The sequence below is a fragment of the Prionailurus viverrinus genome, chromosome B3 (assembly GCF_022837055.1).
Source record: "Prionailurus viverrinus isolate Anna chromosome B3, UM_Priviv_1.0, whole genome shotgun sequence".
NCBI classification, from domain to species: Eukaryota; Metazoa; Chordata; class Mammalia; order Carnivora; family Felidae; genus Prionailurus; species Prionailurus viverrinus.
This window is the reverse complement of record NC_062566.1, coordinates 65,428,670-65,455,269: the sequence shown is the minus strand read 5'-3', so window position 1 is coordinate 65,455,269 and position 26,600 is coordinate 65,428,670. Positions and strand designations below refer to the sequence as shown.

General features: G+C 39.4%; 1 protein-coding gene and 1 long non-coding RNA gene across 2 annotated transcripts; both read right to left on the bottom strand.

Moving 5' to 3' along the window:
- Positions 1 to 1,513: 1,513 nt before the first annotated feature.
- Positions 1,514 to 26,600, bottom strand: LOC125168308 (uncharacterized). The gene is made up of 3 exons (XR_007153070.1): positions 26,501 to 26,600; positions 26,337 to 26,429; positions 1,514 to 1,770 (listed from the first exon to the last, which is right to left on the bottom strand). It is a non-coding gene; the product is annotated as an uncharacterized LOC125168308 (long non-coding RNA).
- Positions 19,464 to 20,402, bottom strand: LOC125168306 (olfactory receptor 4F3/4F16/4F29-like). The gene has a single exon (XM_047863336.1). The coding sequence runs from the start codon at positions 20,400 to 20,402 to the stop codon at positions 19,464 to 19,466; it is 939 nt and encodes a 312-aa protein (XP_047719292.1).

Here is a 26,600-nt window from a genome sequence, read left to right as displayed (position 1 = left end):
ATGCATTTATTAGTTCTAAGTGTCTGGTAGGGTCTTTGGGATTTTCTGTATTTAAAAAACTCTTATCATCTGCACACATAGACAATGCTTTTCCTTTCTGATTTGGATGTCTTTTACTTCTTTTTCTTACCTATTTACCATGGCTAGGACTTCTAGCACTGTGTCGCAAAGCAGCAGCTAGAGTGGGTACCTCTGTCTTGTTCCTAAGCTTACAGGAAAAGGTTTCAAACTTGCACCATGGAGTATGAGGTTTGCTATGGTTTTATCATAAATGGCCTTTATTATACTTCAGTACATTCCTTGTATACCCAATTTGGTGACAGCTGTTAATCAGGAGAGGATGTGGAAGACTGTTAACTTATTTTTCTGTATCTACTGAGATAATGTGATTTTTATCTCTCATTCTATTAGTGTGGTATACCACATTTATTGATTTGCATATGGACATCAGATTATCATCCTGTATACTTCAAGGTGACATATCTATCAATAATAGCTTAATAAAGCTATAAAACATACTCTATTTTTTTTATTTTAAGATGCTGTCTTTACTGATGGTCGTTGAAAAGAAGCTAGACCTCTCAATGTAATCATTTCATCAGGAAACCAGATTAGTCACAGAGAATGATATATTTAAGTGATAATACAACATGTTCTTAGAATTTCGTTTCACTAAAGCTATAAAACTACTTAAATACTTCTGTGATAAGTACATTAGTCACCAGTAAGGTTCATAGATTTTTCCTGCTACTCACAAAACTTCAGCCTCTAAATTCACCATTCCCTTTGTAGCCGTAAACCCTTTAAGTAAAGTGAAGTCGAATACCAAAGTCCTTTGCTCTCAGAATATGCCATCTGTCACTCAGTAACTTCCAACACAGGGTACTACAGCAAACCAGCTTAGCACTGAATCACAGGTACATCAAAAACTGAGAGCTAGAAACCTTTCTTCAGGGCTTCAGTGACAGCTCCCATCTCTGCAGCTAATCTCTAATTCGGGATAGAAACACTCTGTTTTGTTGGGTTTTTTTCCCCTGTAAATTTGCTGGAAGCATCGATGGGATACAGAAAAGGAAATTCATGAAATTACCGGGTAAGGATCCAGAGTCATATGATGTTGTGAAAAGCTGTATTTTTCCACTCAGGAACTTTTAGATGACTCTGTACCTAAAAGCAGTTTTAGAAACTGAGAAAAGAAAATAGGAACAGTAATTTATAAGGAACAAAACAAAATCACAAGCAATGACCACCCTGAACCATAAGGGACAAGACAAAATAAAAATCACAGGAGTGTTGAAAATGAACAAGCTGTAGCCCCTTCGCTTAGGTTAACAAGCATTTGCTGAGTCATGTCTCAAGGAAAACTCCAACTTGTTCAGGGAGGCACTACTATAGTCATTTTGAACAAAAACTTGCCTGTGCCTCTAATTAGAGGCTAACTAGTCTCAATTTGTATCTTGTTGGTGTGCTGAAATAAAAAAGAAAAACAAGAGACAGCAGGCAGTGTTGAATGGAAACATTTTATTAAATCCAATCCGGCAACAGACTAGAAAAATGAAAGATAGTAGTTCAAAGGAAATGGGAAGAAAAGGAGTTAAGTGCGTTCAAGCCAAAAGTCTATGATCCATGCCAAGTGGGAAAGCAATCTCTGAATTTGGTTGACCGGGTTGGCAGCATCCGGGTAGGCGGGTGAGGTGAGCCCTAAGCGGCTGGGCTCGCTGTTTGTGCTCCGCTGCAGATGAGGCGTCGGAGTCTAGGACACACAGGTGTCTGCAGGGCCGGTCGGACAGAATACACAAGTGAAAATACAATTTTCAAAACGCTAAAATCACGACATTCTTACAAAGTCATTAATTACCAAGCAAACTAACAGGTTTTAAAATCAATTCAAATGGGGGCGCCTGGGTGTCTAGGTCAGATAAGCACCTGACTTAGGCTCAGGTCAGTATCTCCCAGGTCATGAGTTCCAGCCCGCATCAGGCCCTGTGCTCACAGCTTGGAGGGAGCCTGGAGCCTGCTTCACATTCTGTGTCTCCCCTCTCTCTGCCCCTCCCATCCTCATACTCTGCCTCTCTCAAAAGTAAATATTAAAAAAAAAAAATTTAAGAGCATAATCAAAGACAAAGGCCCACATTCCTATAGAACCACATAATCCCAGAGGATCCCCTAGCTAATGCCCAGTATTCCATGGAAAAGGCACCCAGTCATTTCTTTGCCCATTTCCAAGACATTCTCAATTTTTCCCTATTAGTCAGTATTTACCTGTTTCCCAGAGCAACAACTATTGGAGGTTAAAAACAGACAAAAAAAGAAAACAAAACATACACACCAAAACAAAAACAAACACACACAAAAAAACAGTCTTCCCTGCAGTGCAATCAAATGATAGTCAAAGGAGAGGAAAAATTCTCCTATGGTTATTCACTGCCCCAATCTAACTGGCTCCCTGCAGAGAAACTAGTCTGCAAGAACATTTGGAGTGCTGTCCCAAGGTGATGTGCTTTGAGTAAGTTTTTCATGAAATAAACTCAGTCCTGAGGCTGACCCAGTATGATTCAAGTTTCTCTGTTTGACCGTGATATAATGGAGGTAAACAGAACATTGTCACTGTGTTTTCAGTGCCTTCACCTCCAACACTCTTTCTGCACCAACAGAAGTTGTGTGTGAAGTAAGGGAAGGAGGTGATCTAGAAGAGCTATCTCTATAATTTGTCAAGTCACAACTTCTTGATGTGGCATTAGTTTGCTCCAGACATGTATATAATTATTCAAAAACAATGTATATACATAAAATTGCCAATTTTCAAGACAAAACAGTCATAAAGAAAGTGCATACGCAGAGATTACAAGAACCCTAATCAGAAAAACCGCAGCACAAAGTATAAAAATATGGCCAACGTATGTTTATATTCTCCTTCCTTTCCCTTGTTCTTTCTCTTGCTAGAAGAAATAACTGAATTCCCTGCCTTTGGAGCTCTTGTTGCACCTATAGGAAAAATTGCTTACAATCACAATTTTCTCCCCTTTCCCTTTCCCACTTGCCCAGAAATTTACAGGTAATGAATATCTTAGTTGGGGGTTACTTCTTCCCATTCGTAACTATAGAAAATTAAAAACCAGTAGAGATATTGCCAGTAGGTAAGGCTCATACCGATAAAACACAGAAATAAGCTAAAAACAAGATACTAAAGAGAAGTCTGATGAATGGATAATGAAGATGTGGTATAGATATGGTATATACAGACAGATATGGATATATGCATAGATATTATACATAGTGATACATACATGCTGTGTTTATGTATATATCACAATGGAATATCAGTGACCAAAAAGAATAAAATCTTGCCATTTGCAGCAACCTACACGGAACTAGAATATATTACGCTTAGTCAAGTAAGTCAGAAAAAGACAACTGTAATATGATTTCACTCACATGTGGAGTTTAAGAAACACAACAGATAAACATAGGGGAAGGGAAAGAAAAATTAAGATACAAACAGAGAGGAAGGCAAACCATAAGATTCTTAAATACACAGAACAAGCTGAGGGTTGCTGGAGGGGGGGTGGGGGGGATGGGCATTAAGGGGGGCACTTGGTGGGATGAGCACTGGGTGTTATATGTGGGTGATGAAACACAGAGTTCTACTCCTGAAACCAATACTACACTGCATGGTAACTAACTTGAAATTAAATTAAACACAAAAAGAAAAGAAAACATAACAAGTAATAACGACATGAAGGAGAAGAAAGAGTAAAACTAAATTACCAAATAAATCTTTAGGCCTCTAACCAGAAAAGACTGACTTAAAACATAAACTAACTGATAAAATCTTTCTCGTTTTAGCCTGAAAAATCAACAAAAATCCTCTTCTGGCAAAGGAAGTGGGTTAAAAGCCAAGGATATTGATGGGAAGTTTTAAGAATGTAGCTTAAAAATACTCTGTTTTGATTCTATTCATCCCTTTATAGATGAGGACTACACCTTAACTTTTGTTTGAAAGATACTCCTATGAAAACAATGCAGCTAAACAGAAGGTTTGCATGAATGAGAAGTTTTGTTGGTTTTTTAAAAAGGCTAGATGCCTTTTGTCATTCTAGGCTAATTTGTGCATTCTGCGTACACTAGATTTTAAAGTTCTTAAGAAGAGTTGAATTGTGTTATCACAAACTGAGTTATTCATTAAATCATTAAGTTGAGGAATTCAGGTTTGTTGTGTTAGAAAAAAGCTAAAAATTCACTGAGGGCAACTGATTTCAATAAAGGAAGAACTCTTGTCTCAAAGACAGACACAAGTTGATTCTGTACAGTTAGAGATCGAATAAAGATAACAAGATGAAAGTACAGGTACAAGTTTGAGACACTGTCTGCTTCCACGGAATTTTTTTTATCATTTAAAGTTTTTTATTTAGTGGGACCTAGGTGGCTCAGTCAGTTGAGCGAACAATTCTTGATCTGGCTCTGGTCATGATCTCACAGTTCATGGGTTTGAGCCCCACATGTGCAGAGCCTGCTTCGGACTCTCTCTCTGCCTCTCCCAGTGCCACCACCCCCCCTTCATCAGTAAAAGAAATAAATCAGTAAAAGAAATAAATGTTTTTTTATTTATTTTAGACAGGCAGGCAGAGTGCCTGCAGGTAGGGGAGGGGCAGACAGAGAGAGAGAGAGGATCCCAAGCAGGTTCTGTACTGAGGTGGGGAGCCCATCATGGGGCTAGAACCCACAAAATGGGAGATCATAACCTGAGCTGAAATGAAGAGTCCAAGCTTTAACCAACTGAGCCACCCAGGCGCCCCCATTTGAATCTTGATTTGAGGCGATTGCTACTGTGGTTTCTGATTGAGAAAGTCAAAGAAATAGCCACTCATCCTTCTACTATTTTCTAAAGAGAGATGAATGTGAAAACTCACTTGACAAGCATTAATTTATATTAATTCTATTCTCAGCTTAGTAATTTCCTAAATGTTTTCAATCATTAATTAGTAAGTTCGAGGACTTTCTGTGGAAATCTCCTTGTCCAATAAAAAAAAATCTGCTATGATATTACTAAAACAGTAGCACTTAATTAGGGAAAGTGGGAACAAGGTGACGATGGCATAAGGGTCGATCTCATTCATACTTATTAAAACAGGCTATCAAAAACTGGGCAAATCTTGAGATTGGTTGTGTTTTAAAGCCAGAGTTGATACAAGCAAGAGGCAAGAGACTGGGGCAAAAATAAAGGAAGTGCAATGTGAATCACAAGATGTTCTGGTTACAATTACACAATTGGTGGAGATGGTTGTTCTAGTTCTCAGTCATGCATGGCTGATTGAGGACTATGTTTTGCCAATCCAGAGGGTCAGAAAAAAAGTAGCCTCACTCCTGACTACATCACCGTCAGAATTTCTAGATGGCATTGATGTCACAGAAACAATAGCTTGGAGTCCAATTAGGAACCGATCAATATGCTCCTTTTGTTGAATGATGGGTTGTTGGGTCATGTGGTATGATACGACTATACAGCAGCCCTTAAAACTTTGGAAATTACTTGCAGTGGCAATGCACAGAAATTCAAGAGCAGAATAATTATGAAACACTGCAGAATGCTTCAGAGACAGAATTGTAAATTACCAAGCTCCAGCCTAAACAATGTAGCTTTGCATCTAATTACCTACCTTGGCAAGCCAGATAAACCATCTTCTTCAGTTTACACATTAAGTGTTCTTTCTGGCTTACATCCAGTGCAACAAAAAGTGTTGGCAAAAGCAGAAACATAACCTACTTGGCTACCTAATACAAAGTCTAAAGCTATTGTGTGGTCCACTGTTACATAGGCTAAAATGATGCTTAGACTTGCATATTCAGCCTCAAAAGCTATCAGAGTCCATTATAACTTCAGCTGAGGTTAATGATACCTTTCTGGCCATGTTTTCCAATTAATGATCACTTACAGAAATCTCCACTTTAGGGATGGCACCATAAAGAGTGAATCAGTGATTCCTCTAGGAAGTTCTTCAGATGTTAGGTCATGCAAGATTTCCTTGGAAGGATGAGGAAAAGATGCTAGTACCTGCTGATGATAAAACCCAGTGATGTACCCACCAAAAAACTGCTAGAACTGTTTCATGAATTCAGCAAAGTGGCAGGATAGAAAATCAAAGCATACAAATCGGTTGTACTCCTATACACCAACAATGAAGCAACAACAAGACAAATCAAGGAATCGATCCCATCTACAATTGCACCAAAACCACAAAATACCTAGGAATACATCTAACCAAAGAGGTGAAAATACTGTACACTAAAAACGATAGAAAGCTTATGAAAGAAATTGAAGAAGACACAAAAGAACAGAACAAGATTCCATGCTCCTGGACAGGAAGTACAAATACTGTTAAAATGGCATAGCCACCCAAAGCAATCTACATGGTCAATGCAATCCCTATCAAAATAACACCAGTGTTCTTCACAGAGCTAGAACAAATACTCCTAAAATTTGCAGAGAACCAGAAAGACCCCGAATAGCCAAAGCAATCTTGAGAAAGAAAACCAAAGCAGGAGGCATCACAATCCTGCACTTCAAGCTATACTACAAAGCTGTAATCATCAACACAGTATGGTACTGGCACAAGAACAGACACTCAGATCAAAGGAACAGAATAGAGAACCCAGAAATGCACCCACAAACGGAGGGCCGTTGACTAATGTCACAAACTAATCTTTGACAAAGCAGGAAAGAATATCAATGGAACAAAGACAGTCTCTTCAGCAAGTGCTGCTGGGAAAACTGGACAGCAACATGCAGAAGAATGAACCTGGACCACTTTCTTACACCAGACACAAAAATAAATTCAGAATGGATGGAAGACATCAATGTGAGACAGGAAGTCATCAAAAACCCTTGAGGAGATTGCAGGCAAAAACCTCTTTGATCGTGGCTGCAGCAGCTTTTGCTCAACATGTCTCTGGAGGCAAGGGAAACAAAAGCAAAAATGAACTATTAGGACTTCATCAAAATACAAAGCTTCTACACAATGAAGGAAACCATCAGCAAAACTAAAAGGCAACTGACAGAATGGGTCAAGCATTTTGCAAACGACATATCAGGTCAAAGGTTAGTATCCAAAATCTAGAAAGAACTTATCAAACTCAACACCCAAAAAACAAAGAACCTAGTGACAAAATGGGCAAAAGACAGGAACAGACACTTCTCCAAAGAAGACATCCACATGGCCAACCAACACATGAAAAAATGTTCCACATCGCTCACCATCTGGAAAATACAAATCAAAACCACCACAAGCTACCACCTCACACATGTCAGAATAGCTAACATTAAAACTCAGGCAGGGCGCCTGGGGGGCTCAGTCGGTTAAGCATCTGCCTCAGATTCAGGTCATGATCTCAGTGTGTGAGTTCGAGCCCCATGTCGATCTCTGTGCAGAGCAGGGAGCCTGGAGCCCACTTACAGTTCTGTGTCTCCCTCTCTCTCTGCCCCTCCCCTTCTCGCACTCTGTCTCTCTCTCTCTCTCTCTCTCAAAAAATAAACATTAAAAATTTTTTGAAAAAAACTCAGGCTACAACAGATGTTGGCAAGAATGCAGAGAAAGAGGATCTCTTTGGTATTGCTGGTGGGAATGCAAACTAGTGCAGCCACTCTGGAAAACAGTATGGAGGTCCTCCAAAAATTAAAAATACAACTGCCCCTGCCCCATCCATGCTCTCTCTCTCACTTTCTCTCTCTCTGTGAAAAATAAACTTTAAATATTTTTAAAAAATTAAAATTAATATAGAAATACCCTACAACCCAGCAATTGCACTACTAGGTACTTACCCAAGGGATACAGGTGTGCTATTTCCAAGGGACACGTGCACCCCAATGTTTATAGCAGCACTATCAACAATAGCCCAAGTATGGAAAGAGCCCAAATGTGCATTGATGGATGAATGGATCAAGAAGATGTGGTACATATATACAATGGAGTATTACTCGGCAATCAAAAAGAACGAAACCTTGCCATTTCAACAACATGGATGGAACTAGAGGCTATTACACTAAGCTAAATTAGTCAGTCAGAGAAAGACAAGTATCATATGACCTCACTCATATGAGGACTTAAGACACAGAACAGATGAACATAAGGGAAGGGAAGAAAAAATAATATAAAATCAGGGAGGGGGACAAAACCTAAGAGACTCTTCGATATGGAGAACAAACAGGGTTACTGGAAGGGTTGTGGGAGGGGGAATGGGCTAAATGGGTAGGGGGCATTAGGGGATCTACTCCTCATACCATTGTTGCACTAACTTGGATGTAAATTTAAAACAAAACAAACAAAAAGCCCCTGAGTAATGTAGTACATTAGTTCCTTGTAGTATTGGGCCATATCTGCTTGCAACAGAATGGAGTCTAAGAACAGATGATTTTCTAAGATGCACAGATTGGCCTGTTACGAAGTCATCAATAGACTATGAGCTAAGGAAGCTGAAATATTTCTGAAAGGTTTGAATAATTTTAAATTAATTCCATTTGTCTTACAAGCACCAGGTGATGTACAGAATTGTTGAATCACTACAGTATACACCTGAAACTAACATACTACTGTATGTTAAGTAACTGGCATTAAAATAAAAACTTTTTAAAAAGCCAAAAAAAAAAAAAAAAAAGAAAAGGAAAAGAAATAATTCCATTTGTCTTTTCTCCTAGGCCAGAAGATGGGAGATGGTATTAATAGTAGAGTTTTCATGTACATGAGAAGGTCTTGCATAGGTCTTAATGACAGCATCGTGACTCCCCAAGTGGGAAACTGAGGATACTTTTCCCAGTGTCAGAGACACAGATCGCTAACAAGGATGTTGACCGTTCTGAAAACAAACATAGAAAAATAAAACATATTCATACCCCATTGCAGGGAGTAATAATATGAAGTCAATTTGGATGTATTCAAATGGGCTGTGAGACTCTGGCTCCCACATATGCCTAATCTTGACAGTTTTGCCATGATTATATCATTGGAAAATTAGGCATGTCTTAGAGATACTCTAAGTGATTTTTCTAAAATTTCCCTAGCAGTGTTGATTTACGATGATGACAAACTTGTCCTTACTATGATGGGTAAGTTCACGTAGAGTCAAAACAAAGTCTCCTTAAAATCATCAGGGACTACAACAACTGTATCCTGGAAGTGACAGAGATTATCTTCATGGAATCTACATCCATATCATTTCCAATATTCCTTCTGGAGGTTCCAAACGAATTTTGGCTCTCTGTGACCTTTTCAAACTCCTCCAAAGTCCTATTTAGGGGAAGTATCACAGAAACAAGCACCTTTGTAAGGGCTTTCTACTATAACTCCTTGCATGGAACATATTCTCACTTATACAGCAACTCCATGGTCCCTAGCATCTCCAATCTTCTGGCTTAGTGGAAAATACGAAGATAATTCTCAAATGGAAACTAGTCAAATTTGCCTTATAAGATAACTAATTGCAATGCTTTTTAATTTACATGCTCCTTTAAATTTTATCTGGTGTGGATACAGGTAAGAAGGGTATTTGCAAATCCTTGATCAGAATGGATGAATCAGGGCCCTAAAAATATTAGCACATAACAGCTGAAGAAGAGTCATATTAAATACATCAGACTCACATTTCCAGGTTGTAAACAGTCATTTTAATTAAATGACTACTAAGAGATAAAAATATAGGTGCCTAGGGATCCAAATCTAGGAATATTCACATTATTCCACAAATTCTCATTAATGAGGTCCTCCCTTTGGCTGTATCTCTGATTTGAAAAGCATATTAACTTAATCAATTGGCACCATAGAGATTGAGCAAAGATCCTAATGTCACTTCGTGCTTCAGTCCATATGTTGTTAATCAACATGAAGGAAGTCTTTTTCTCATTTCATTCTTTGTCTCCTTTTCACTGACTTCAAATGAAAATAGACTACCTTCCTTTCTCCCAAGACTCAACTCTCTTGGACAAGGGCAGTTTCTATTTTTCATATACCATCTATCCTTAACTCGTGGAACACTAGTACAAAGAGAGTGGACAGTCAGCTACGATTAAGAGGCACATAGACCAAATCTACACTAAACCTGTCATTTTTCCCATGTAAATATTGTCCTATATGGCTATTTTATAAGAAGGCTAGGAGGATTTTAACTTTCTTTTGTGTGACTGGCTTTCAGGGCTTGGCTCTAAGTCAGCCTACAGGACGTTATTTGTAACGCCTCCAGTTGGTCTCACTCTGATTTCCACCAATAACTACTCCCCAGGGTTAAAATACAAATCAACCAAAGTATCTCCTCATAAGCTATGCAGAGAATTAGGGATTGCCATCGTAACCTCCATTTCTAAAGGGCAGAGCAATTGCATGTGAAAGCGTCTTGATAGTCCCAGTGATACCAAACTCAGAGATTGACCCAAACCCATTCAATGAATAAAGGATCTGGAGACCATTAAGATAGAATTTCCTTTGAGAAAGGATGATAAAATGTATAATTATCTATGAGTTCACCAAAGATATACCAGGAGAAAAGCAATGCAATTTTTGAGACTAAAAACCATGCCTGTTAGAATTCTTTTAGAGGTCAACTCTAAAGGCGAATAAACTACCACTAGTGATTATGATTTACATATAAGCTAGCAAAATGGAAGAAGACGGCGGCGAAGGAGGACGCTGGGCTCACACGTCCTGCTGATCACTTAGATTCCACCTACACTTGCCTAAATAACCCAGAAAACCACCACAGGATTAGCAGAATGGAGTCTCCAGAATCAAGCGCAGAAGAGAGGCCCACGGAAGAGGGTAGGAAAGGCAGAGAGGCGGTGCGCGCTACACGGACTGGCGGGAGGGAGCCAGGGCGGAGGGGCAGCCCACCGACCAAGCAGAGGCCCCCCCCCCCACAAGTCTGGCTTGCAAAAGCGGAGGGGCCGCACACAGTGTGTTTGCACAGCAAGCTGGACTTAACATCTGGGAGGTTATAAGTTAACAGCTCTGCTCAGAGAGCAGGAAGGCTGGAGGACAACGCGAGGGAGAGTTGTTGAGCCCAGGATGACAGAGCGCAGCTTGGTGGGGAACAAAGGGGCTCACCAGCGCAATGTCCCTAGCTCATCCCCCTGCCAAAATCCCAAAGGGAACTAGTTCCTGTCAGGGAACTTGCTTGCACCGCGCAAACACCCAACCCTGTGCTTCTGCGGATCCATCCCTCCGGTGGTGGAGGGTATGACTCCCTCCCAGTGCCACAGGGCCCCTCCAAAAGCTGATCAAAGAAGGATAAGCGAGCTGAGCCTGCCCCTCCCGCCCCGGTGCACCTTGCCGATCCACCCCAGCTAATACGCCAGATCCCCAGCACCACAAGCAGGCAGTGTGCAAGTAGCCTAGATGTGCCATATCACCCCACAGTGAATTCCGCCCCTAGGAGAGGGGAAGAGAAGGCACACACCAGTCTGACTGTGGCCCCAGCGGTGGGCTGGGGGCAGACATCAGGTCTGACTACGACCCCACCCAGCAACGCAAGTTATTCAAGACAGCACAGGGGAAGTGCCCTGCAGGTCCTCACCATTCCAGGGACTATCCAAAATGAGGAAACAGAAGAATTCCCCACAAAAGAATCTCCAGGAATAATGACAGCTAACGAACTGATCATAAAGGATTTAAACAATATAACGGAAACTGAATTTAGAATAATAGTCATAAAATTAATCGCTGGGCTTAAAAACAGTATAAAGACCAGCAGAGTATCTCTTGCTACAGAGATCTAGGGACTAAGGAACTGCCAGGAGAGGCTAAATGCTATAAATGAGCTGCAAAATTAAATGGAGATGACCATGGCTCACATTGAAGAGGCAGAGGAGACAATAGGGGAACTAGAAGATAAAATTATGAAAAATGAGGAAGCTGAGAAAAAGAGAGATAAAAAAATCCAGGAGTATAGGGGAAATTTAGAAAATTAAGTGATGCACTATAGAGACATAATCTACACATAATTGGTATTCCAGAGGAGGAAGAGAGAGGGAAAGGTGCTGAAGGTGTACTTGAAGAAATAATAGCTGAGAACTCTAAGCAAGCATGAAACCTACAGACATCACAATGACTCTAAACCCTTATCTTTCTATAAAAACAATGAACGTAAATGGACTAAATGTGCCAACCAAAAGACATAGGGTATCAGAATGCAAAAATAAACAAGACCCATCTATTTACAATCCACAAGAGACTCATTTTAGACCTGAGGACACCTTCAGATTGAAAGTGAGGGGATGGAGAACTATTTATCATGCTACTGGGAGTCAAAAGAAAGCTGGAGTAGCCACACTTATATCAGACAAACTAGACTTCAAATTAAAGGCTATAACAAGAGATGAAGAAGGGCATTATATAATATTTACAGGGACTATCCATCAGGAAGAGCTAACAATTAAAAATGTCTATGCGACGAATATGGGAGCCCCCAAATATATAAATCAATTACTCACAGACATAAGCAACCTTATTGATAAGAATGTGCTAATTGCAGGGGACTTTAACACCCCACTTACAACAATGGATAGATCATCTAGACACACGGTCAATAAAGAAACAAGGGCCCTGAATGAGACATTGGATCAGATGGACTTGACAGATATATTTAGAACTCTGCATCCCAAGGCAACAGAATATACTTTCTTCTCAAGTGCCCATGGAACATTCTCCAAGATAGATCATATACTGGGTCACAAAACAGCCCTTCATAAGTATACAAGAATTGAGATCATACCATGCATACTTTCAGAACACAATGCTATGAAGCTTGAAATCAACCACAGGAAAAAGTCTGGAAAACCTCCAAAAGCATGGAGGTTAGAAAACATCTTACTGGGGCGCCTGGTGGCGCAGTTGGTTAAAGCGTCCGACTTCAGCCAGGTCACGATCTTGCGGTCCGTGAGTTTGAGCCCCGCGTCAGGCTCTGGGCTGATGGCTCAGAGCCTGGAGCCTGTTTCCGATTCTGTGTCTCCCTCTCTCTCTGCCCCTACCCCGTTCATGCTCTGTCTCTCTCTGTCCCAAAAATAAATAAACGTTGAAAAAAAAATTTTTTTTAATTAAAAAAACATCTTACAAAAGAATGAATGGGTCAACCAGGCAATTAGAGACGAAATTTAATAATATATGGAAACAAATGAAAATGAAAATACAACAATCCAAACGCTTTGGGATGCAGCCAAGGCAGTCCTGAGAGGAAAATACATTGCAATCCAGGCCTATCTCAAGAAACAGGAAAAATCCCAAATACAAAATCTAACAGCACACCTAAAGGAAATAGAAACAGCGCAGCAAAGACACCCCAACCCAGCAGAAGAAGAGAAATAATAAAGATCAGAGCAGAAATAAACAATATAGAATCTAAAAAAACTGCAGAGCAGATCAATGAAACCAAGAGTTTGTTTTTTGAAAAAATAAACAAAATTGATCAACCTCCAGGCAGGCTTCTCAAAAAGAAAAGGCAGAGGACCCAAATAGATAAAATCATGAATGAAAATGGAATTCTTACAACCAATCCATCAGAAATACAAGCAATTATCATGGAATACTATGAAAAATTATATGCCAACAAACTGGACAATCTGGAAGAAAAGGACAATTTCCTAAGCACCCACACACTTCCAAAACTCAAACAGGAAGAAATAGAAAATTTAAAAAGACCCATAAGCAGCAAAGAAATTGAATCGGTTATCAAAAATCTCCCAACAAATAAGAGTCCAGGACCAGATGGCTTCCCTGGGGAAGTCTACTGGACATTTGAAGCAGAGATAATACCTATCCTTCTCAAGCTGTTCCAAAAAATAGAAAGGGAAGGAAACTTCCAGACTCATTCTATGAAGCCAGCATTACTTTGATTCCTAAACCAAACAGAGACCCAGCAAAAAAGAGAACTACGGGCAATATCCCTGATGAATATGGATGCAAAAATTCTCACTAAGATACTAGCAAATCGAATTCAACAGCATATAAAAAGAATTATTCACCATGATCAAGTGGGATTCATTCCTGGCTGCAGGGCTGGTTCAACATTCGCAAATCAATCAATGTGATACATCACATTAATAAAAGAAAAGATAAGAACCATATGATCCTCTCAATCGATGCAGAAAAAGCATTTGACAAAATTCAGCATCCTTTCTTAATAAAAACCCTCAAGAAAGTCGGGATAGACAGAACATACCTAAACATCTTAAAGCCATTTATGAAAAGCCCACAGCTAATATCAACCTCAATGCGGAAAAACTGAGAGCTTTCCCCCTGATATCAGGAACATGACAGGGATGTGCACTCTCACCCCTGTTGTCTAACATAGTGTTAGAAGTTCTAGCATCAGCCATCAGACAACAAAAGGAAATCAAAGGCATCAAAACTGGCAAAGATAGGGGCGCCTGGGTGGCGCAGTCGGTTAAGCGTCCGACTTCAGCCAGGTCACGATCTCGCGGTCCGTGAGTTCGAGCCCCGCGTCGGGCTCTGGGCTGATGGCTCGGAGCCTGGAGCCTGTTTCCGATTCTGTGTCTCCCTCTCTCTCTGCCCCTCGCCCGTTCATGCTCTCTCTCTGTCCCAAAAATAAATAAACGTTGAAAAAAAAAAAAAACTGGCAAAGATGAAGTCAAGCTTTCACTTTTTGCAGATGACATATTATACATGGAACACCCGATAGACTCCACCAAAAGTCTGCTAGAACTGATACATGAATTCAGCAAAGTTGCAGGATACAAAATCAATGTACAGATATCAGTTGCATTTTTATACACTAATAATGAAGCAACAGAAAGACAAATAAAGAAACTGATCCCATTCACAATTGGACCAAGAAGCATAAAATACCTAGGAATAAATCTAACCAAACCAGTAAAAGATCTGTATGCTGAAAACTATAGAAAGTTTATGAAGGAAATTGAAGAAGATATAAAGAAATGGAAAAACAGTCCGTGCTCATGGATTGGAAGACGAAATATTGTTAACATGTCAATACTACCCAAAGCCATCTACACATTCAATGCAATCCCAATCAAAATTGCATCAGCATTCTTCTCAAGCTAGAACAAGCAATCCTAAAATTTGCATGGAACCACAAAAGACCCCAAATAGCCCAAATAATATTGAAGAAGACCAAAGTGGGAGCCATCACATACCCAGACTTTAGCCTCTACTACAAAGCCGTCATCATTAAGACAGCATGGTATTGGCACAAACTCACACATAGACCAACGGAATAGAATACAGACTCCAGAATTGGACCCACAAACATATGGCCAACCATCTTTGACAAAGCAGGAGACAATACCCAATGGAAAAAAGACAGTCTCTTTAACAAAGGGTGCTGGGAGAACTGGACAGCAACATGCAGAAGAATGAAATGAGGAAAGTTTCTGACACCATTCATAGTAATAAACTCAAAATGGATAAAGGACCTAAATGTGAGACAGGAAACCATCAAAACCCTAGATGAGGGGCGCCTGGGTGGTGCAGTCGGTTAAGCGTTCGACTTCAGCCAGGTCACAATCTCACTGTCCGTGAGTTCGAGCCCTGCGTCGGGCTCTGGGCTGATGGCTCAGAGCCTGGAGCCTGTTTCCGATTCTGTGTCTCCCTCTCTCTCTGCCCCTCCCCCGTTCATGCTCTGTCTCTCTCTGTCCCAAAAATAAATAAACGTTGAAAAAAAATTTTTTTTAAAAAAACCCTAGATGAGAAAGCAGGAAAACACCTCTCTGACCTCAGCCGCAGCAATTTCTTACTTGACACATCTCCAAAGTCAAGGGAATTAAAAGCAAAAATGAACTATTGGGACTTCATGAAGATAAAACGCTTCTGCACAGCAAAGGAAACAATCAACAAAACTAAAAGGCAACCAACGGAATGGGAAAAGATATTTGCCAATGACATATTGGACAAAGGGCTAGTAACCAAAATCTATAAAGAGCTCACCTAACTCCACACTCAAAAAACAAATAATCCAGTGAAGAAATGAGCAGAAAACATGAATAGACACTTCTCTAAAGAAGACATCCGGATGTCCAACAGGCACATGAAAAGATGCTCAATGTCGCTCCTCATCAGAGAAATACAAATCAAAACTATACTCAGATACCAACTCACACCAGTCAGAGTGGCTAAAATGAACAAATCAGGAGACTATGGATGCTGGAGAGGATGTGGAGAAACGGGAACCCTCTTGCACTGTTGGTGGGAATGCAAACTGGTGCAGCCGCTCTGGACAACAGTGTGGAGGTTCCTCAAAAAATTAAAAATAGACCTACCCTATGACCCGGCAGTAGCACTGCTAGGAATTTACCCAAGGGATACAGGAGTGCTGACGCAAGGGGCACTTGTACCCCAATGTTTATAGCAGCACTTTCAACAATACCCAAATTATGGAAAAAGCCTAAATGTCCATCAACTGATGAATGGATAAAGAAATTGTGGTTTACATACACAATGGAATACCACGTGGCACTGAGAAAGAATGAAATATGGCCTTTTGTAGCAACATGGATGGAACTGTAGAGTGTTACAGATACCATATGTTTTCACTCTTATGTGGATCCTGAGAAACTTAACAGAAGACCATGGGAGAGGGGAAGGAGGAAAACAAAAAAAAAAAAAGTGAGGGAGGGAGGGAGCCAAACCCTAAGAGACTCTTAAAAACTAAGAACAAACTGAGGGTTGATGGAGGGTGGGAGGGAGGACATTGTGGGTGATGGGTAATTAGGAGGGCACCTGTTGGGATGAGCACTGGGTGTTGTATGGAAACCATTTGACAATAAATTTCATATTAAACACACACACGCACACACAAAACAAACAAACAAACATTTAAAAAAATTTTAACTGGATATACTTTTTAGCAGGTAAAAATCTTTTGGTTGTAATTAAAATGTGAATAAAGAATTTAAATGATTATGATCCCCTATTGATTCCGAATTTATCAACCTCTAAAGGAAGTAATCTGAGATACAGATAACATATATAAGATTTTCAAGCAGAGCACAAAATTAAAGATAATCTAATTGGTCAATAAGAGAGGAATAACAAATCTAATTATGATTCTCATATAATGCAGTAGTATGTATGTATTTAAAATTATTTTGTACTGCAACATTTGATAATGTGAAAAACTTCTCTGAATGTAATATTCATCAAAAAGGCAGGCAGGATAAAATGCAGAGACCATTAAATGTCCCTTTTATAAATATTTATTTTTATTTAGGCAGAGAAAAACACTACAAATTACCATATCAAAATATTGCCACTAATTATCTCCACATAGTGATTTTATGGGTGATTTCTACCTCATCTCTAATTCAAAGGAAGCTTTTCTTTTTATTAGAAGAAAAAAATTGTATTAGAAAAAATAGTACTTTCTTAAGTAATAAAACATGGAGGAATTCACATCAGAAACCATGGAAAATACACTCTTCTTAGAACCAGAAATATATTTATCAATACACTTTCGATTATACAGGACAAAACCACACCTCAAACAAACTTAAGCAAGAAGGTTAATGTATTCGCCCATTTATTAGCTCAGCTGGTCACCAAATTCATTGGTGGGCAAGAATGAAGCTGAATGCCAAAGACTGTTGGAACCAAGAAACTGGCTACTGCCAAGCTTCTATCTGTAAATCCTACGTCTTTTTCCACATACGTTTTTTCAGTATCCCAGACTTTTTTGACAGCAGGAAGTATGATGGCCAGCAGTTTCTCCATATCACAGCTCAAAAAGGGATGAGCTTATTTTCTCTCTGTTCTTGGGTCTACCATCCTGAGGAAAAGCTCAGATTTGGCCCATCTTGGTCAGAGGCTCACACCTGAAGCCTTCAACTATGGCTAAGAGATGTGTCATCAAGACTTGGTTCAGAAGCATCCTTTAAGCAAACAGAAGTAGTCAGAGAGGTAGGATTTACATGTCACCTTCCAGTCATATGACATGGTTACGGCAAGACAAAGCTACATTTACCAGGAGAAGCAGGTTGCTGTTTCGAGCAAATAACACACTAGATGTCCACTAAAAGTAGTTATTTCTTCAGAGTACAAAGAATGACCTTTAAAATTAAGTGATACAGAAAATCTTCAGGTACTATGCAGTTGGTGCATCTGCCTTATCATACATACAGACCTGATAGAAGAGCAGAAAGACAAAAGATTGGGAGGCGTAGAAATTTTTTTAAATCAGAGAGGAATCTGGTAGCCTGCTAGCCTACTGAACCTTATTTAATCAGTAAAAGAGAAACCTGGAATCTCCGCTTTAAAAACACTACTTCCAAACAAATCTTAGCAGACAGAGTATAAGTGCTAGCTACTAAACTGTTTTCCAAGTATCCATCAGGGGTGTCAAAAATAATGAATGAATGATAAAAAGAGCAATGGAAATCGAAAGAAAACACAAATAAATTAGCAAGTGACATTGTAATTTCATTAATAAGGACCACTTACAAGACAATAGGAATACTGATTAACTGGTTAAGGACTATGTGTAAGGATACATAAGGTTCAGAGTTATTTGTACTACATCTCTGAGAATGAGCCTTGGTTCTTCTTTGTTAAAATGGATATGAATGGAAATTTCTAAATCCATGTATGCAAATCCCTTATTCCTCTAGAATATAATACATTCATATAAAAAAACACCTCCCAAACTAAAACTCAGCTTGCAATGCCTCAAATCCTGTAAATGCAATGGGAATAGTATTATTTCATAAGAAAGAAAAGGAAGAACCAGGCTAGTTACAAAAAAAATGAGAACGAATCTTAAAGAACATAGGAGTTAGAGAGTCTGAAACAGAATACAAACAAAAGTCAAAAGGTAAATCTTGTGAGACCAACCAGCTCTGTCCAGACAGAAAGGTGGCCTGGCCTAAGGATCCATTACTTTTCCACTTCTGATGGCAGGCCTATCCTCAAAGGCATCAAAATCTCATGTGATTATTTGAGTGTCCTGCTGACTCCTCTTACTCCGGTTCCCTCCTCATTAATGTCCTTACATCACTTGACTTCTCATAAATTTCCCTTCACTGAATTAATCAATTAGGCTTACATGAAAGTTCAGACCACTTGCTGATCTTTCACAGCAAGTTAATCAATTGACATCTTGATATACGTATATATTTCTATCTAGTATCAATTTATTTTGTGTCAATCAGCATCCCCTTACATACCGCACTCAGACACTGAAGAGACACAATTTTGAATTCTAGACCACAGTAAATTCATCAAGGTAATGTCTCCCGAGAGACAAGCAATTGTCCTTCTCTGGGAGCTACTGTTTTTCACACCACATGCTTCCTTCAACCAACCGTAGGCAGCAACACAATCTCTCAGTTAAGATTTTTTAAGACCCTTGTTAATCTGGGACAACTCAATGGTAGTAAGGTACTTGGAATCTGGTATTCAAACTATAGATATGTAATGTTACTTCAAGTCAGTTAGGAATTTTTGTAATACTTGTGTCATTTAAGAAATCCTTCTATAAATAATAAACCGACTACACATTTTCCTCATTGCCACTTTCATCTCTTTGTTCCTGAATGTATAGATGACTGAGTTAAAAAAAGGAGTGAGAACTGCATCAAAGACAACAAGATATTTGTCCAGGTGTGAGGTGGGGTGAGGCCAGATATAAACGAAGATGCAAGGGCCAAAGAACAGAATCACCACCATGACATGAGTTGACAAAGTGGAGAGGGCCTTAGATGTGCCTGCTGAAGAGTGTTTCCGAACAGTGATCAGGATAGAAATGTAGGAGACAATCAATATGAAGAATGATCCCAGAGATATGAACCCACTGTTGGCTATGACCATGAACTCTAGACGGTAGGTGTCTGTGCAGGCAAGTCTGATGAACCGAGGAAAGTCACAATAAAAGCTGTCTAACACATTAGGGCCACAGAATGGCAGTGTTATTACAAAAACCAGTTGAATCACAGAGTGGGTCAAGCCAATTACCCAGGCAGCAACTGTAAGCAAAATACACATTTTTCGGTTCATAATAGTCAAATAGTGCAGAGGCTTGCATATGGCAACATATCTGTCAAAGGCCATGGCGATGAGCAGCACCATCTCCACGCCACCAATGACATGGATGAAGAAGATTTGAGCGATGCAGCCACCAAAGGAGATGACCTTACGCTTTCTGAAAAGGTCATAAATCATCTTCGGAGAAATGACAGAAGAAATTCCCAGGTCAATGAAGGACAGGTTGACCAACAGAAAGTACATGGGGGAGTGTAAGTGAGGGTCAGAAATCACAGTGAGCATGATGAGGGAGTTTCCCATCATGCTTGCCACATAAACCATAGAGGAGAACACAAAGAGGAGAAGTTGGATCTCCCAGGAATCGGTGAGTCCCAGGAACACAAACTCTGACACCACAGAGTGATTTGCTCTATCCATTGATTTATCCGCTAGAATGTTTCCAGACAAAAGAAAATAACAAGAAACTAAAATGAGAATGTTAATAAAGTTCTACATTAAAATGATTAATCAATCAAGGCTATTCACATTGTGAAAACAAGGTATCCCCTCAATTCCTTCTCAGGGTCATTATTAAATATGCATTTTACCTGGGGTCACCTAAAGCAGTTGAGTCACTTCCACGTGAAATATTCCTAACACCATGGCTGCCAGGACTATGGATCTATAAACAAGAAAATGAAGCAAATATGAAAACATAGATGTATATAGCAAGGATCGGGAGGGGCAGGCAAGGTGGTGCAATGCAACACAAACAGAAAAAGAAAGAAGAGGTAAAGATTGCATTTGCCAGAATTCACTGCTATTGCTTTTTTTTTAGTATTTTAAGTTTATGCATTTATACTGAGAGAGACAGAGACAGCACCAGAGGGGGAGAGCAGAGAGAGATGAAAAGAGAGAGAGAGACAGAGAAGGAGGGACGGGGGGGAGGGGTAAGAGAGGGAGAAAGAGACAGAGAATCACAAGCAGGCTCCATGGTGCCAGCAAACAACCTGATGCAGGGTTTGAACCCACCAACCTTGAGATCATGACTTAAGCCAAACTCGGATGCTTAATTGACTGAGCCACCCAGGCACCCCTCACTGGTACTATTTTAACTGTTCATACAACAATTCCTCAGTCATTCAAGTCGTCTTATTTCTTACCCTAACTCATCTCAGACACATATTATGTCTCTTGTAGTAGGTCTTATACCAGTACCTACAATCACTTTTGCAATTCACACTAAGCCCACAGGCTAGTGGCGAGCTAAGGAAACCTGACTTAGGATATAGAGGTGACTTGGGTGTATGCCAGGACCAAGGGCAGAATAGATGTTGATGGCACAGAGTACTTGCATGAAACCCAGAAAGTATAAGTACCTAGAAAAATGGTAGCAGGACTCGCCCAAGATGTGCAAGGAGAATGGGGTTTTATGGGAAGTTAAGGAAGCCAATGCCATTTATCTGTCCAGAGTCTTTATAATCTCTGAAGTTTGTGAACCTTGGTTATAGCTATTGGAGCCCTAAGCTTTGGGAATTTGGATGAAGATATGCCCACTAATGTCACAGTTACCACATAACTATAACTCTCTCCCGTTCTTCCATCAACCTTAGGCCTTTTATTTTTCTTATCTCATGTCTTCCATTTCAATTCTCTCCATTGTCTGAGATCCAATGCCAAGTCTGACAGTTCCCTGCCCCTAATTTTGCATGACTACATGAATCTCTCTAATTGTTACCCATTTTTTTCAGACTAAAATGTTGCCATGTAGGAGATATATTCTCTTGCCTGTGTGTCCAACTGTGCATCTCCAGCCCTCTGGTTCCCATAATACTTAGATTTGCTGCTAAAAAGGGAGGTGATCTGAAAAAAAAGAGGTAGGTTGCAGAATAAACAGTAAGGACTGGTAAAATAAAGATACGTGAATGCACAAAAACCCTCATACCTGGAACCAAAAGGAAAGAGCAAGAAAAACCTAGCAGTAGAAAAAAAATGGATTCCAAAGCTTTTCCTTTTATTTAAAAAATTTTTTTAATCTTTACTTATTTTTGAAGGAGAGAGACAGAGGATGAGTGGGGGAGGGGCAGAGAGAGAGGGACACACAGAATCTGAAGCAGGCTCTAGGCTCCGAGCTGTCAGCACAGAGCCCAATGTGGGGCTCGAAGTCACAAGCCATGAGATCACGACCTGAGCCAAAGTAGGATGCCCAACTGACTGAGCCACCCAGGTGCCCCTTGTCCTTTAATATGTGTATTTATATATGCACACATGTGCACACCTCAGTTGTACATGATGAGTGAAATCAGTCATAAAAATACCCCACAGACGCGTCTGGGTGGCTCAGTCAGTTAAGCGTCCACAGCTCAGGTCATGGTCTCGCAGGGTATGAATTCGAACTCGGTGCTGGATTCCGTGTCTCCCTCTCTTTCTGCCCCTCCCTCTCTCACACTCTTGTCTCTCTCTTTCCCAAAAATAAACATTAAATATTATTATCCCACTAACTCATTCATGATTCCCTAGTCCAAGCTAATAATTTACAAAGGAGAAAACAGTAGTCCAGGGAGGAAAAAACAACTAGTTACAGAGAATCCAGGTTTTCTAGTCTACAAATGACTTCAGATTCCATATGCTAGAAAAATGATAAAGTGACAAGAGGTATGCCAAACCTAGATCTACTTAGTCCAAAACAGCAGCCACTCCTTCCATATGGTTATTAAGTGAAATTAAAAATCTATTTCCTTGGTTGCACTAGCCACATTTCAAGTGCCCAAAGCCTCCTATGGCTACTCTTTAAGTATAGGGTAGTACAATATAGAACACTTCCAAACCTTACCCATACCTTAAAGGTAAATCAAAATCCCATTTCCTCTATGAAAATTTTCCTAGTAACTACACTTTATACAAACATCTTTTCTCTCTTATTCCTAGAAGTCAGGAAATTTAAACTTTAATGGAAAAATAATAATTAACCACATTAAAAATAAACCACAATATATAGCATCATAGGAGACATTCCAGATGTCTACTTTTGGCCAAGAAGGACACCTAAGAGTCTGTGAAATTCAGAGACATCTTTACAAAGGAGAAAGCGTTGTCAGTTTTGAAAAACCAGTAGGAGTTTAATAAGCTAAGAGGGGAAAGGAAGGCCTTTTGAGAAGAGATAATAACTGCTCTCTTATTAGAGCAAATCCTTTGCTACTAATCATAATTCCTCAATGGTTTCAATTTCTTTAACATTTTATTTCTTTTTGAGACAGAGAGCACCAGCAAGGGAGGGACAGAGAAAGAGGGGGGACAGAGGATCCAAAGTGGGCTCAGAGCCAGCAGCCCAATGTGGGGCTCGAACTCACCAACTGTGAGAAAATGACCCGAGCCAAAATGAGACTCTCAACCCACTGAGCTACCCACGGTGCCCTCTCATGGTTTCAATTACAGATTTTCTCTCCTCAAATATACTGTAAGTTTGAAGAGGAAAAGGACCATTTCTTCTGGTTCTTGTGTTTCCTAAAATACAAAATAAGTAGCAAGGATATCCTGATTATTTAGTTAATAACACTTCTCTGAAGTACAACCATTTTCTCAAGTCCATCATTTTTCAGTCTGTTTTTCTCATCTACCATGTTTTTCCATGAAGTCCAGCATGCATAAAGGAACTCTTCACATTCAAAATTAAGCATTAACATAGTTCCCAATCACTCCCAAAAGGATGCCTGGTATTCTTGCTATAAATCTCTACTTGGGAATAGGCAAGCTTCATCTCAACTCTTATAATGGTTCATGGTTTAACTTTATGAAGTTTTAGAAAACAAGAAGCAGCACGTAAAAGGAAAAGGAAGACCGGGCGTGAGGTGGCAGTTTCCAGTAACAGCCAACATATCAGGAAATTTACAGTTTCTATTTTCCAAGCTTCACGATATAATTAGTAGTCATCTTCCATGCCATTGTTAAAGTCAGAAAAAAAATAATGATTCTTTTCACCATATTTTAAAAGTTTCTAAAATATTTAACGATGCAATCTTAGAGCTGGAAAGTATACATTATTTTCATGGCGCATATTTACTAAGTACTTTCACACATTTGATGCTTGTAATTATCTGCAGGGGTGGATATATCTGATAGAATTATTTTCATTTATAGATGAAAAATCTCAAATTCAAAAAAGTAACTTACCTAAAAACATAGTTACTTAGTTTGAAATCAAATACCAGGTCTTCTGATTCCAAATCCAGTGCTGTCTTGACTACATCAAGAAAATATGGATGTTTGCTCATGGTCTAAAACAATGATACCTCCTATAAATTTTAACCAAGAATACAAAAAAAAAGTACACCTTAAACTGGCACAAGGTTATACCTCATTATATTTCAATAAATGTGGAAAGAATTCCATTTTATTCAGAAAAATATTCTATCCCACCCACATAAACATTTAATACATATATAAATTAACTTACCCAAGGTTTTATAGCTACAGAGACAAGATTTAAACCTACATATTAGTGTACAAGTTTAAGGGAAGGGAGAAAGCTGGTTGCTGACCAGAATGGGGGGGGAAAACCAAAATCCACCAAAGTTTTGGAGGTAGTCAAAGATTCTCCAAAGTCTGGCCCATTTATTCGTAAAAAGTCATGGTGATTGACAGACAAGAAATATCCCAGCTAGAGACAGAAACGTAGAAACCATTCAAACTTTGAAGTCATGAGAAAGAAATATTTGCTTAAAGGATAACATATGAACAGATAAAAGAAAGCTAATGGAGGACACATGCATGGCCAAAAAAAGAATATATAGTATTTGTCATCATCATTATTATATTACTAGTACTACTGTTTTTATATATTATCTGCCTTTTAAAAGCCCTGCTTCTATATACAAGACTCAGGGAGAAAGGAAAGTCAAAGAATTAAGGAACGGCTCACTTTCATATGCTAACCAGTGATCAAAATGAGAAGACTAAGTAAAAGCTCTAGAATTAGGGCTGAGCTATCACTGGTGCCATTCAAGAGAGTAGAGAAAATCAAAACAGAGAAAATCATGATTTTAGGGAGATAACCAATGGTGCCAAAGTGGAGAAAGTCAAATAGGAACTGACAAACAATGTCAATCATCTAGGGGAAGAGGTTTGGGAAGGGGGGAATGGGGAGATAAGGCAATATGCTATGTGCAGAAAACGTGTAGAGTGACAGAAATCTACAGTAATGAGATAAAGAGGTTCCAAACAACTCTGAGGATCTGGATGAAGCTGGCTATCACAAACTTAGACAAAAGCCAGAGGAAATCTTTTTGTGACCCCATTCAGAAATGTTCACGAACTGACACCCAGAATTTTAGAGCAGCGTATTTATTTAGCACAATAAGGAGAATGGGGTATCAAAACAGTCAGAGATCCTTTGTTCATTATTTTTGCTTCCTAAATTGTACATATAAGCGAGATCATGTGGCACTTGTCTTTCTCTTATTTTGCTTAGCATTATACTCTCTCAATCCATCCATGTTGTTGCAAATGGCAAGGTTTCATTCTTTTTATGGCTGAATAATATTCCATTGTGTATGTATTTACCACATCTTCTTTATCCATTCAGATATAGATAGACACTTTGTTTCCATAACTTGGCTATTGTAAATAATGCTGCAATAAACACAGGAGTGCATATATCTTTTTGACTCTTAACAACAGAGAACTGGCGGTTACCAGAGAGGAGGTGGTGAGGGGATGGGTGAATTGGGTGAAGGGGATTAAGCATACACTTATCATGATGAGCACTGAGCAATGTACAGAACTGCTGAAACATGATATTGCACACTTGAACTGGAATTAAAATTACCAACTTGACAACAAACTAAATGCATTCCCTTGAAAAAAAGAGACAGAGAAAGAAAGAGATCCTTGGAGGCCTGAGGTCACATTGAAATTGTTTGACCAAATCACATACTGGGCAATGCAGCAAGCGAAGCCACAGATGAGCTGACAACTGGAGAAAACACAATACAGATCAGAGATCGTGAAGGCAGGTACAGTAATTGTAAGCCTGTGATAACTCTATACTTTACTCTTTCTCCCATATCTTCGTTCTCAAATCTGGATTCCCATTAAAAAGCAACTTCAGTACAACATTATGACTATAGTTAACACTGCTCTATGATCTACAAGAAAATTGCTAAGGGAGTTAATCCTATGAGTTCTCATCAAAAGGAAAATTTTTTTTTTATTTAACCTATGAAAAGATGGATATTAACTAAATCGACCGTGTTTGTCATTTCACAATATACATAATCCAACCCATCATATTCTACATCTTAAATTTATATAGTGATGTATATCAATTATTTCTCAATAAAGCTGGAAAAATCTATTTCACTTTCTTTCCCATACCTTTCTCTATACAGTTGCCCCAGCTCTTCCCTCCTGTACAATTCCTGCTTCTGCTCATTTTCATATACCCTTCGTCTCTGGAAGCATAGGAACCTGTGAAGGACAGTCTTCTTATAGAGTGTGGTCCACCAACCCCTCCGCCCCTCTTCACCACCACCACCTACCTAATCTGTCAAAAGACCTCAGAAGGTCAGGCTCAGGGAATCAGAGGAGTTCCACACACTGAATTTCCTCCCGTGCATAAGCATTGCCCATATCCTTCCA